Source organism: Bos taurus, chromosome 18 (assembly GCF_002263795.3).
Source record: "Bos taurus isolate L1 Dominette 01449 registration number 42190680 breed Hereford chromosome 18, ARS-UCD2.0, whole genome shotgun sequence".
NCBI classification, from domain to species: domain Eukaryota; kingdom Metazoa; phylum Chordata; class Mammalia; order Artiodactyla; family Bovidae; genus Bos; species Bos taurus.
The window spans coordinates 39293263-39307995 of record NC_037345.1 but is presented as its reverse complement, the minus strand read 5'-3'; the positions used below and the strand labels follow the sequence as shown (position 1 = coordinate 39307995).

General features: G+C 34.4%; 1 protein-coding gene across 5 annotated transcripts in view; it reads right to left on the bottom strand.

Annotated features, from left to right (window-relative positions):
• AP1G1 (adaptor related protein complex 1 subunit gamma 1) overlaps positions 1 to 14733 on the bottom strand; it is a 102477-nt gene that overhangs the window by 42498 nt on the left and 45246 nt on the right. For 4 of the 5 annotated variants that reach the window (XM_059876569.1, NM_001191436.1, XM_005218489.5 and 1 more), the window contains 3 exons: positions 6723 to 6847; positions 2426 to 2567; positions 735 to 831 (listed from right to left, as the gene is read on the bottom strand). In XM_059876569.1, the coding sequence (XP_059732552.1) occupies positions 735 to 831; positions 2426 to 2567; positions 6723 to 6847 (364 nt within the window). Of the gene's footprint in view, positions 1 to 734; positions 832 to 2425; positions 2568 to 6722; positions 6848 to 14733 lie in introns of those variants that run through there. The other variant, XM_059876571.1, reaches the window with a different exon arrangement.

The following is a 14733-nucleotide window of genomic DNA, read 5'->3' as shown; positions in this document are numbered from 1 at the left end:
GACTTTAAATTTCCAGACAAAATATAGTCATGAATGACAAAGTAAATTTGCTTGTTCAAGAGTGAGTGAAAAGAATCACATACTTTACACTAAATATGTGCCCTAGACATTCATTTATTCAACAAGTATATTCTGAATCTTCTAGGCAGAGGACTGCATTGATCAAATTAAATACATGTTACCACTTTTTTTCTTAGCATTTAGGACACAAGAATTTTCTTCACTCAGAATCTGTTTCATTAAATTCAAAACAAGAATAAAATATTCAGTAAAGAACAGCCACATACATTCCATCTAATTCCTCATAAGTTTTATATGTCTGAGTACCCATTACAAATTCCTGTTACAAGTAACCTACAAGGAGTTTCACAAATCTTACATTACAATGGCAAAGAGATAAAGAAATAGCCAAGAAGTCAAAAGATTTCACACATGAAAATCAAGGCTAGGATCATTTGCAATTACACTGAGTATTAGTTAATATAGTATTTTTGATATAATAAAAGGGGGCCAGAAATGAAAAACAAGCTTACTATAAAGGAATCAATCTCTAATTACAAAGCTAGTATTTGAGAGTAGAAGAGAGATTCAACCCATTGGCCCTTCCTGGAAAAGGTGTCCAAGCACAGCAGAAAGCTGAGTCCACTGTGTGAGACAGAGGCCAAGACTGCCTGAAGACTATTGTCTTTCTCCTTCTCCCTCAGTACTTCATGAGTGCATCCAAATCACATTACCATGGTTCTTTTCATTCAACAAATTTTTTGTTGCTGGTAAAAACATCTCCATAAGTTCAGGAACCTTCCTGATGACATGAACAGCACAAAGTGCTGCCTACAAAAAAAAAAAAACATAAAAAGGACAAAAGAAGATTTATTTCAATTAAAGTCAGGACAACCAATCTTACAAACAAAAGAACCTTGTCAACCAGTTCACCTACATGAAAAAAGAAAGGAGGTATAGATCTGATTATCAGATTTATTAGTTATTAATTGCTTAGGGCTGTCCAATTTATACTACTGCATTAATGAGAACTTCTAACTCACCTGTCTCTTTGGTCATATATTACCAGATAAGTGGACAACAACTTTTTTCAACCAGACCATCTGTTAACACGAGCTTACCAATTGTGCTAAGTATAATTTATCTGCAGCTTTGCAAAGTTAAAAAATAAAGACTCTGTCAGTGATCATCATTCTTCTGAGTAAGAAAACCAAAAGGTTTTATAAAAACACTATGCAGGTGAAAGATACATATATTGCAGATGCTTTAAATCTGCTGCTACTTTTAATAATACCTATACTTTCTCCATTCAACCTCTACTGAAATCAAGAAAATCATTTGAAAGTTACTTAGTATCTTAGTTAAGTCTCTCTGTTAGCCAGTCTCTACTAAAGAAAAGATGGCCCTAGCTTGTTGACAGGAAAGAAAGGGACATTCAAAGACTGATTTCAGTTACTCTCCCCCTATCCCCACAAAGGAACCATAACTATTATTTGTTGGAACTGAATATCATAATTTAGGTACTTAATAAGAAAAGATTTCAACTAATTCTTCCCATGCTACAGTTGAGGAAAACAATTTTTTCCTAATCTGCAGGGATATTTTACTTAATATTTATGTAATCTTTCTGAACAAGAGCAGCCCACACATTCTTTAAGAGAAAGGACTGGCTTTGGCCTTTAGCCATCATTAGCAGCACATGATCCTGGAAAACAGCTTGGCCCTTTTAAACAGCTTTGTCTCACACCATTAAATGCAAAAGGCACAGTCAATGACAATCAGATGATTTTATGTCACTTCTAAAGTCCTAAATTTTATACCGCTTATTTATGAAGGCTTTAAGATTCAAGCACAATAAAATAACAACAAAATATTTATACTAACAAATAAAAGCATATAAGAGAATACGATCACTGTCTTCCATTACTATTTCACTTAGATATACCAATTTTAGGAAGGAGGTTCTAAATCATTCCCTAATAATTATCTAGGTCCCAAGGAACTGCACTTCCAAGATTCAAAGGCCCTAATATAAAGGCATGGGCACTAAAATAAATTTGTAACAATCTGTTCATTATCACTTTGTTTAACACTGGTTAGAGTCAGGTAATTTAGGAAGTAATTAGGTATGCCATCTATTTGTTTGTTGATAAACAATTTTCTTGAAAAGTGAGGAATTAAGAGAATTAAAGTGTTCACAATCACCAACTGGAGAGTTAAATAGCAATAAAAAAATCACCTCCAAAATTAGTATAAAAAATAGATTTTGACTTATGAACAACTGATTCATATACAGTCATTTAAAACACATTTAATGCACAGAGAAAGTTATATTATCACTTGCGCTTTCAAGAATGAATAATGTGCCTTCTCTCCATAATACTCCCTATTCCAAACACAGACATTCCATTTCATGGAAAGTTACCTTTTTTCTTAAGTAAGAGTTGGAGGTTTTCAAGAGTTTCTCTACCTCTCCTGCAAGATCTCTGCACATCTCTGAGGACCCCATGCAGCCGAGGGTACAAAGTGCTAGCCCTTGTACATACTGTGTGCTATGATTGAGATCACTGCAAAAGAAAGAAGGCGGCAGAAATGAATATGCCCTGCCCGGTGCTCCCAATGAAGAAGCTTCACAATCTAACAAGAAAGCTCTGAATGATTCATGATTCCTCTCATAAGGAAAATATTAGGATAATTTTTGCAAAAAAAAATGTTTATTCTAACCTTATTATTAATACAAATTACAACACAGTAAACTGACAGTTTGTTCTACATGCTTACAACCCAGCATTTCCAAACACCACTAGTAACAGAATCTATACAACATACTACCTATGGGATGCCAAAAGAACTTTCTTTACTAGCAATGACAGAATATGAAGCACAACTCTATCTTTAAAGATTTTAATATGCTCTATTAACTACAAAAAAGTAAGATATTAACCAAAATGTTTAAAAAAAAATTTAGAAAACACAATCCTGCTAGAGCATTTAAGATGACAAACATCACAACAGAAACACTCTAAAATCTTTGAGCACAGTATTAACCTTGATATTAATTTTTACATTTATTCAAAAGAAGAAAAACAGTAACTAAAAAAACAGCTAATTAAACCATCTTAAACTAAGGTAGATGTTACAGTGAGGCTCAATATCTAGTAGATGGCTGGATGGCATCACTGACTCAATGGACATGAGTCTGAGTGAACTCCGGGAGTTGGTGATGGACAGGGAGGCCTGGCATGCTGCAATTCATGGGGTCGCAGAGAGTTGGACACGACTGAGAAACTGAACTGAACTGAACAGATACAAAAAATTCTAACAGGCACTGATTACTGCACAAAACTATTTCTAAACCAGCCAGGAAGTATTTTCAGAAAAGTTGAAGCATTATAAGTTTGAATAGTAAATGCATTTATATATTATAATCAACTCTTACTATGCAGAAGCTGAATTCCTATGTTGAGTTATGCTACTTCTACCAGCCTTAAGAGTATTTTAAAATCCTTTAGTTCAGTGGTTCTCAAACGGTGATTAGAGAATCTCTGGAAGTTCCTAGGACTATTTCAGGGGGTCCATGAGATATAAATACTTTCACAATACTAACTCATTATTTGTCAGCTTTATTGCACTATCAGTGCAAATGGGAAGAACTAAGGCACATTAGTACATATCAGGAAAGAGGCACCAAACTGTATTACCAGTCACTGAATTCACTGCCATATACTTAACGGTCCAAGAAGGAAGGGAGGGAGGCAGTTTCACTTAATACTCCCCTTTTTGTTGTTGTCTGCTGTTCAGTCACTCACGACAAAGCAGTAAAAATGACTAGCTTAATTATACCTTGACTTTTTTTCTTTTTTAAGCCATGCCATGCAACTTGTAGGATCTCAGTTCCCTGATCAGGGATTGAATCTGGGTCACTTCAGTGAAAGCCCAGAATCCTAAGCACTAGGCCACCAAGGAACTCCCTCATACCTTGACTCTGGAGTGCACATTTTTTAATATTCTGTGTGACAAAATGGAAAGTATGCATGAAATACTTCTGATGCATAATGAAATAAGGGACAATCTCAGCAAAAAGCACTTGTGTATCTGTTTCATTTGCAAGCTAAACTAGGAACCAGCTGTTTTTAAAATGAACATCATTTTTACCTGAAAAATAACAATTATAATTACTAAGATGTGGTTATTTTCTTAAACATTCTTAAACATTTTCTGGAAGAAAAGCCAAGTAAGCCTATCACTTCAAGGGCAACAAGTGACAATATTTGTTGCCAATGACAAACCTAAGCTTTGAAAGTGAAAACTAGAATTTTGGAATATTTGTATTGCCATCATGAACCTGACAGTCTATTAATACTTTAAAGCTCCTTGAACTAATTTTCTCCAAATGCTTTAAGCATGATGTTTAAAAACTAAACAAAAGAGTCAAACTGTATGGATGGGTTTCAATATAACAAAAAAAAAAACAAACTTCACTGATACAATTTCAGATTCTACACTAACCTAATGAAACTACCACTTGTGGAGTTTGGTATGGGATCATGGAAGATTATCCACAGTTATCTGAAAGGTTATTAAAGCCCTCTTCCTTTTTCAAACATTATCTGTGAAAGGCTAGATCTTCATATATTTCAACTAAAACATAAGAAAATGAATGCAGAAGCGAACACAAGCATCTAACCTATTCTATTAGGTTAGACATTAAAGATATTTACAAAAGTGTAAAATAATGCCATTCTTCTCTCTGAATTGTTTTTGTTCTGGAAAATAGCTTATATTTCATAACAAAATGTATTGCTGTCAACACTGTAAAGGTTTCATTAATAATAGTTTTTAATGAACCAATGAATAAATCCCTGAAGAACAAAGAAAGGAAAAGAAACAAAAGGAAAGTGTCAGTCAGGTTTGCTACTTTCTACTAATTTGAATATTTAAGATAAAAATTACTAATAAACTTTAACTTAATTATGGTACTGGTTCCCAAAAAATATTTCGTTAACTCTTCATTCATTTTTCAATGATTAAGAATATCTGTATAAGGCAAGCTCTTAAAATAATGTGTCTGATTTTTAAAGATTTAAGTCCAAGATCATTAATGTCTTAAAAGTTTTTCTGGACCAATGAACAATGAGGTAAACATGCCATCATTAAACAGAAAAACTGCTAGTACACTATGATGCCCTATAATACAAACAAAAAGCAAGAAACCTCACAAATACACAAAAAACCCATTCATTAAAAGATTTTAAAAAACTGAATGATCCAAAGTCCTTTGACTGAACTTAAACTGAAGTATTGGATCAATTCCCAACTATTAGTAGCTCTCTCCTAAATTCACTTGGGGCTTGGCTGGGTCTCATTATACACACAGATTCCTTCATTGCCTATATGCCTCATTCTTCAATTTTAATCAAGCTACAAACCTTTTCTTAAGTTGGCTCAAAACTTGATGCTAGGCAGAATTGTCAAATTATCAGCATGTGACTAAAGGCTTGAGTAATAAGGGCAGCAGAGCATGTAAGAACAAAAAGAAACTTTCAGAGCCTTGTCCAAAATAAGAGTATAAAGTCATGTTAAACACCTAGAATGTAACCTCCATGACACCAAAGATTTCTGCTCACTTTTTTCATTCTCCATCCTCAGCACTTACAATAGCTCCTGGCATACAACAGGTATGCAATCAATGTTTGTTGAATAAATTGAAGCAACTTAGTATTTTCATTACTAATATTTATTTCAAGGCCAAAAAGAACAAAATTTTCCCAAATAAAGCTGCAGAGGCAGTGTATTTAAATGAGATACTATATTATTACAAGCAAATCTTAACTCTCATTTAAAATTTTTTCATTATTGGGAAATTTTAAATTACAACATTTACCACAGCAAAATATATGAGTTCAACGTCTACAAACTGATCGCCTATAAACCCCTGCTTCTTTCTGTCAATTACACAAATACTGTAAATTAAAAATTAAATCTAAAAAAGAAGATAAACTGGTAGACATACCAAAACCAAAAAAACCCAAAAAGAACCTTAAATCAATAAGGCCATCAGAACTTTCATAGCTTTTTAACAGAAATTGATTATAAGAGGGATACTGAGAAGAACTGTTAACTCCCTACTCGCAGGTCTTCTACTTTTTCTAGAATGGCAAGCATTCCTCAGCTTCTAAGGTAAACACATAACTGGACTAGTAAATCAGCAAAGCACCTGTTAGAGAAAAAAGGACTTATGCACAAAAGCTCACAGGCTAAATACAACTGTCAGCAACTGAAATCTGGGATTAGACTGCTGACAAGCAAGACCTCTCTTTTTACCTTTAAATGGTATTCATTTAGAATATATTGGTAGTTATTTAATAAATACAGTGCCTCATAATTCATGGTATTCAAAAAATTCTATGATAAGAAAGCTAAGATTTACCAATGCTTTTTCTATTCTATCAAAGTCCAAATGCTTATTCATTGCTAAATAGTTGCTATGACTCAAGATGTACAACAATACTTTCATTTAAATTATCCCCTACAGATTTACTTTTTTTCTACAGAAGTTTTAATCCTTTCCTTATCCTCTTTATATATAAGCTCCAGAACCAAAAGCAACTCAATTATATTCTAGACAGCAAATATAAAATCAATAAACAGAAGCCTTGATGTCCTATTATTAAAAAGACCTAAAAAAATAAAGCAGTTATAAGAAAGAAATTAAGACTTACTTCTTGATACAGTTGGTCATGAGAAGATGGACATCTTGTCTTTCATCTAACAACAGCATTGCCCCTAAATAGCCAATGCGTTTGTCTGTGAATTTTTGAGAGGCGATAAGCTTGAGGCACTCCAACTACAAATTACAAAAAAAAAAAGAAATTTCAATCAGGAAAACAATGTTTTTAACCCAGAATCAATGGATAACTAAAGTACATAGGTATAACCTATATCATCAAACCACAAAAATAAAAGGCAAAGACTTAAGATCTTTCAATATCTTAAAGATAATAATCAAGCTCTGGAATAGAGTATCTAGTTAAGGCCCTATCGTACTTGCCATCCAAATAATCTGCGAAGTTTATGTTAGATCTAAATATTCGTACAGACTACGGGAGTGTTATCATAAGGGTTTAATAAACCTTATTCTTAATTTAATTCCTAGAGTACATTAAATGAGCACCTAACACATGTGTGTATTTAATGTCTGGTTCCTATTCTGAAATATCAAAAGCTCAGTAACTGAAATGTACCCAAGTGTCAAACAGTCCTAAACATCATGGAAGGTACAATTAAAAAAGGAGGACAATTAACTAACTTTATGTGGAAAAGTGCTACATTTGAGGCTTGAACTATGAAGAGTAGAGGTTTTAGGAATCAAACAGAATAAAACAACAACAAAAAGCCACAGGAAAACTCAGTAATAGAATTAACCTAAAATATTTTATACAATTTCCTCGTACATAATTCTTTACACAACCCTCAGAGCTTAAGAATCCATGAAGTTATTTACAATAGCCAAGATACAGAACAACCCACGTGCCCATTAACAGATGATTGGTTTAAGGTTTGGGGGGGGTATGCACGCATGTGTGCGCACACATGCACGCACGTGTGTATAATAGAGTATTAAAGAACCAAGTATTACCATTAGCAGCCACATGGATGGACCTAGAGAGCATCATATTAAGTGAAGTGAAAGGCAAATGGTACATGGTATCACATGTGGAATCTAAGAAGTAAAACAAATCAATCTACTTACAAAATAGAAAACAGATCAAGGTAGAAAACTTATGGTTGCCAGAGGGGAAGAGAGAGAGAGGGGTAAATTAGGAGCAATTAACAGATACAAACTGCTATACATAAAACAGATAAGCAACAATCATTACTGTATAGTAGAGGGAACTATATTCAGTATCTTAACATAATGAAAACTAATCTGAAATACATACTCTCACACACACATACGTATAACTCAGTCACTTCACTGTACACTGGAAATACAGACAATACTATAAATCAAAAATCCTTCAATTAAAAAAAAAGTCCTTGTAATTAGTCTGTCTCTCTACTTAGACTTTCTTGAACTTCATAATCACTGATATATACTTTATGATTTCATCTTGACTAACAAGGAAGAAGCCAAACATTCCCTCTAGGGCAGTGGTTTTCAAAGGGTATACACAAGTTAAAACTCTTTAAGAGGAGTTTTTCAAACTATGCTCCCATTTAGACTCACAGCATTCCAAGGAAAGGGGCTCAGATGCAGACCGGTGTATACAGCAATGTGAGATCTCATGAGACTACTTCCCACAAGAATCTGCCTGTAAGTATGAAAGTCAAATTAAGGAAAGTAAAAGAGTTTACAAATAAATCCCTCTTGAGCTATTTAAAAACTGCTCTCTCAATGTTCCCACATTAAAAACACCAAGAGGTTGTGGGATGACTATAGCATCATGAGCATGTCAAAGAAGCCTCTAAGAGAGAATAACCAGGACCCCAAGGAAAACTGAAATGCCTCTGAGATCAACAAAGATTATCTAACAACCCTTTCTATCTACACAATTTAAATTTCAAAGAACAATTTCTGAAGTAGAGGATTACAGTCATTCTTAAATGTCAGCAGAAAAGTAACTGCTGAGGTGAATGAGAAAATCACAAGTTAAAATGTTATTAGAAAAATCTTTCTCTTTTTCAAACTGAAGGCTTTTAAATCTTCTCACTTAATCATTCCATAAATAATATTTTAACAGTGAAAGAAAATGTTCTAAGAATCAAGATATCACCGAAATGTTTATCATCTCTACTGAATCATGCTTTTGACAAACATCAAGCATTAAACAAATAAACCACCCAAATTTTTTTATTAAGATGAACTAATGAGAAGGACATTTTTAGGCATTAATATTACTTCATATTTTTAAAGGCCAAGTTTAAGAGTGTGTGTGCGTGGGCGTGTCTGTGTGCACGCCGCACATCGCGTGCTCAGTTGCGTCTGACTCCATGCAACCCTATGGACTATAGCCCACCAGGCTTCTTTGTCCAAAGAATTTTCCAGGCAACGATACAGGAGTAGGTTGCCATTTCATCCTGCAGGGGAACTTCCCACAACAGGAATCAAACCCATATCTCCTGTGGCTCCTGCATTGGGCAGGTAGATTCTTTACCACTGAGCCACCTGGGAAGCCAGGTTTTAAGATAGACCAAAATTCATCAACGACTAGTGAGTACAATTTGCTGTTTTTTTGTGACAGCTGTTAGAACTACTAACTAAATACCAAAAGAAAAAGTAAAATTAAAGAGACAAATACTAAATTCTTTCTTTTAAATATTCTCCATTGGTACAGTGACTCTGCTTCAAGAATGAGCTGCTTCTTTTTTTTTTTTTTTGAAGGTGACAAATTTGAGGGGAAAATATAAGATTATATACTGGAAATGGTCTCTGAAATACATCTTCAGGTGAAGGACTGACTCTCATCACACTTCACACTTACGTGGCAGTGGCCAGCAACTGAACTCATAATGTACCACGTGTCATTATTAAGACTGTTACAAAGTTTTCAAATATTGAAAAAGAAAATGACTGAAGCAGAACACAATGGGATGTGGGTAGTGAGGAGAGGGCATTCATTTTTGAGCAGCCCTCACTAAAAACACAACTCAAAAAAATAAATAAATAAATAAAAAATAAAAACACAACTCAACACATAAGTTACAGAAGAAAAGTAGTGACCAATTAAATGTATCCATTTCTTAGACAACAACCTCAACTTCATCCCAGTACTTCTAACTCCTCATTTATAGCTACCTAAACTTCCACCTGAAACATAGCTAACCCACATATCTACCTTTAAATCCACCATAAACAGTCCACCACCAAGATAAAAGGAAGCTTTTGCTTTTATCTCAAACTCTGTGAACAAAGTAAAAGCAAATGACAAACTTAGAAAAACTACTTGCAACCAGACATGAAATCCTGTACAACAGGATTCTATACTTATTTAAAAAAGACTGACAAAGAATATGAAGAGACAGTTCAAATTAAAAAAAATAACTCAAGTACAAAAGGAAGTTCAATCTCCTCACAAAACAAATGCAAAACCAACTAGGAAAATTTACTGAAAAAAAAAAAAAAAATGGACCTGTACACCTGAAAAGGGTGAGTTATATGATATGCAAAATATGATTCAGTGAAGTTATTAGAAAAGAAAAAGAAATGCAAATCAAAACCAGACTGAGATATCACATTTTAACCTATTATATTAAAAAAGATTTTTTAAAAAGTGTTATTATAACAGTGCAAGGACATTAGTAATGAGAGTATAAACTGGCACAAGACGTAGTGAGAAAGATTGTATCTATCTACATTACAAACACACATATCCTTCTGACTCAACAAATCCACTTTTAGGAACTGACAAAGTATTTACATTCACACGTGAGCAAGATAATGGATATTATTCCACTGTACTATTATTACTTCAAACAGTAAGATTGCAAATAAGTGTCCATTAATAAGACATCAGTTTAATAAATTATGATTCATACATAAATGGAATACCATGCTGGATTTACTACCATGAACATGTCAGCAAAGCTGGAAAAAAATATGTACAAGGAAGCTCGTTATATACTGGTATGGACTAATCTTCACAATGGATTAGTAGGTGAACGGTGCAAACAGTATGTTACAATATAATTTTGGAAGAGGTAAGAATATACCAAATGATGCTAAAGCTGAAACTCCAGTACTTTGGTCACCTCGTGTGAAGAGTTGACTCACTGGAAGAGACTCTGATGCTGGGAAGGATTGGGGGCAGGAGGAGAAGGAGACGACAGAGGATGAGACGGCTGGATGGCATCACCGACTCTATGGACATGAGTCTGGGTGAACTCCAGGGGTTGGTGATGGACAGGGAGGCCTGGCATGCTGCGATTCATGGAGTCACAAAGAGTCAGACACGACTGAGCGACTGAACTGAACTGAACTGAAGAATATGTATGTCCACTGCCTGGAGATGTATAAAGTATCTCTGGAAATATAGTCAAGAAATGAATACCACAAGTCACCTGTAAGGAGGGAAACTAAGTGACTGGAAGAGGATGGAAAGCATAGTTTTCATCATATATCCTTTTGTATCTTTTAAATTTTGCATCAGTGAACTGTCATTGTTTATTACAAAGATGAATAATATTGGGCTGGGAGAAAAAAACTGCAGGACAAAGAGAACTTATGGTTAGAAAAGTTAATACAATAACATTATAATTAAACAGGGGAAAAAAAAAAAGATGAAATAATTTGTTCTCCCTCCAAAGTTAAACAACATATGTTTCAAAAAAGCATTTAAGTCTTGGAATCACTTCATGAAAAAGTCTTCAAAATTTTAAGACCACAACCCTATGCAAATATAACTCAGTAAATGGAAGCAATCAGCCTTTTAAAGATAACTTAAAATCATGAGCAATTACTGTGCTATTCTATCTATAATATCTGTGATGCTACTGTCGGAGCCTGTTAAGTACACTCCTTTCTTATCTCTATACTCCACGAAGGCTATGCTTTTTCTGCTGAGTTATTTTGTATTCCTCACCTACTATCAATTTCTCCGTTAACAACACCCTCAATATACCTGCTTATCCACAGCAACCTTCTCCCTTTCTCCCCAACTATCATGCCAAAGGGCTGACTGTGACAACTCTTCGCTACTCACTGATTTTTTTTATATTTACTTTCCAAGTGTTCTGAGTCACTGGTGGTTTTGCTTTAATTTGGTAAGTTCCCGCTGTGCCCAAACCAATGTACCAGTCATTCTCACTGATACTGTTAGAAGGACACACAAAAGAAAACCAGCATTTGAATATTTATCAGAAAATATGATATATATACCATGACAGTCATGCACAAGCTACTGTGAAAACAGGGTAGGAAGGACACCAAATTCAGGTTAGTAATTGAAAGAAAACATTTGAGAAAAGTTTCTCTGTACATAACACAGAGTGGAAGAGAAAGAAATCAGAGTTAGGAGCTGAGTCTAAGACTGGTTCTAGCTAAGAGACCTAAGCCAGTTGTTTCACCATCTGGGCCTAGTTCCTCATCACTAAGGTAACAGCCACATCAAGGAAGACAGCACCCAAACAGTTGTCCTACATGCCATGTCTTCAAGGCAAATAGCTACTAATTATCTCCAGCTGATCCTTGAATTTTTCTCAGAATATTTTCTCAGCAGAAGCATTCCAAAACTCCAGACAGTCATTAGCAACAAGCCTTAAGGGAATGAAATCATTGTCCCCCTTTACAACAAATACAGTAAATTTGGAGGGAGTAGATTAGATGGAAAACCTAACAACTTAATTTTCTACATACTTTTTCTAGATGCAATCCTCCAATTTTCTTTGAATTGCAAAACAATTTTTAAAAGGATAATTTTACCAAGTTTCTGGCTTTGTCACATTTTTCTGAACCAAGCAGAAATACTGCCTTTTATCAACATTTAACCTGGTTGCCCTTTTAAAAAAAGCTGCACTCATTTTGTCAGCTTTTAGAATAATTTCCCAAAAGGTCAAATGCACATGACACTTGCTTTTAACACCGAGCTTTATGATGTTTACACTCATCTCGATGAAAAGATGCAATTAAAATATTGGTATGGGGAGGGAAGTGGGAGGGGGGTTCAGAATGGGGAACATGTGTACACCCGTGGTGGATTCATGTTGATGTATGGCAAAACCAATACAATATTGTAAAGTAATTAGCCTCCAATTAAAATAAATAAATTCAAATTAAAAATAAATAAATAAATAAAACTAGGGGAAAAAAAGAAAGCTGTGATACATATACACAATGGAGTATTACTCAGCCATTAAAAAGAATGCATTTGAATCAGTTCTAATGAGGTGGATGAAACTGGAGCCTATTATACAGAGTGAAGTAAGCCAGAAAGAAAAACACCAATACAGTATACTAACGCATATATATGGAATTTAGAAAGATGTATAGAACAGTCTTTTAGACTCTGTGGGAGAGGGAGAGGTGGGGATGATTTGGGAGAATGGCATTGAAACATGTATAATACCATATATGAAACAAATCGCCAGTCCAAGTTCGATGCATGATACTGGATGCTTGGGGCTGGTGCACTGGGACAACCCAGAGGGATGGTATGGGGAGGGAGGAGGGAGGAGGGTTCAGGATGGGGAACACATGTATACCTGTGGGGGATTCATGTTGATGTATGGCAAAACCAATACAATACTGTAAAGTAATTAACCTCCAATTAAATAAATTTATATTAAATAAATAAATAAAAATTAAAAAAATATTGTAAATATTAATGGATCTGCAACTGATTGGTTAGGTCTTTTTTAAAAGTTACTTTTATTTCATTTTAATATTCAGAAATAACTTTCTAGTGTACAAACACACACACGTTTGAAGAACAAGGTTATAATTGCTTTACCACTATACAGACTGGCAACATAAAATCTATATGAACCAGAGCCTGCTTTTTCATTCTTCTGGTTGAGAGGAAAATACACATTAACATTCCTGTTGTATCCCGTTTTTTTTTCTCTGAGAAAATTTATTATGAAATATTTCACTCAAAAATTTGACCCACCAACAAGCTTCAACAAATCTTAACATTTTATCCCATTTATTTTTAAAAATTTAGTATGATGAATTCAATTAAATCCCTCTGAATAGTCTGCCTCAGTCTAAGTTCCCTCTCTTCATCCCAGGAGTAACCAAAACTCAAAATTGCTGTTGATCACTGTCTTGTCATATGTCCTTAGCTATACGTGAAAAAGACAATTGTTTTTGAATGCTTTAAACTTTCCACAAAGTATCATATTGTATTCCTGCCCTTTTCACCCAACATCTTCTGAACATTACCTACATCCAGACAAGAAGCTCCAGTTCAGGCATGTTCATTGCTATAGAGTATTTCACCTATGAATATACAACTTATCTATTCTCTTTGTGGACATACAGATTGTTCCCAATACTTTCCTGTTAGAAACTACAGCAATGAACACTTGTAAATGTCTCTCTTTAAATGGACAAGGAGGCTTGATCAGATTCACGTTTATCAGTTTTGTTTTGATTTAGCAAATATAATTCACAGGTGGTGATATGAACTTTTAACAGGAGGCTTTAATTATTGCTGGTGGTTTTATCTCTTTTGTGACATCAGCAGCACTGATGATCATCAGGGGTTGAAAATGGTAATATCCTAATTCTTCTTCCATCCCTTCTTCATTTATTAGCTGGGCTATTCCTCTAAGGAGCAACTTTCTCTATATATACCATTGGATTACCAATAGTTCCTTCGGAAAGAACTTACCAATAATTATTTTACAAGGAACAACTGGATAGAAAAGACAGGATAAATGTTTCTTTCTTTTTCTTTACCAGTTTTCAAAATAATAAGTCATTTCCCTAGTATTTTCCAAAAACGGCCAATAACGCTTTCAAATTTTTTTAATTATTATGAACTATTGATACAAACTTATTTGGTATGTTTCAACTACAATTATTACTTTTTTTTTTGGCTGCACCACATGGCATGTGGGATCTTAGTTCCCCAACCAGGGATCAAACCTACCTCCCCTGCAGTGGACACAGAGAGTCTTAACTGCTGGACCGCTAGGGAAGTCCCCAGTTATTGCTCTTTTATTAAAGCTCAAACTTTCTCATTTTGAGGCAAGACAGCCTTCTCTCATGGCTACCAAATCCTTTCAAAA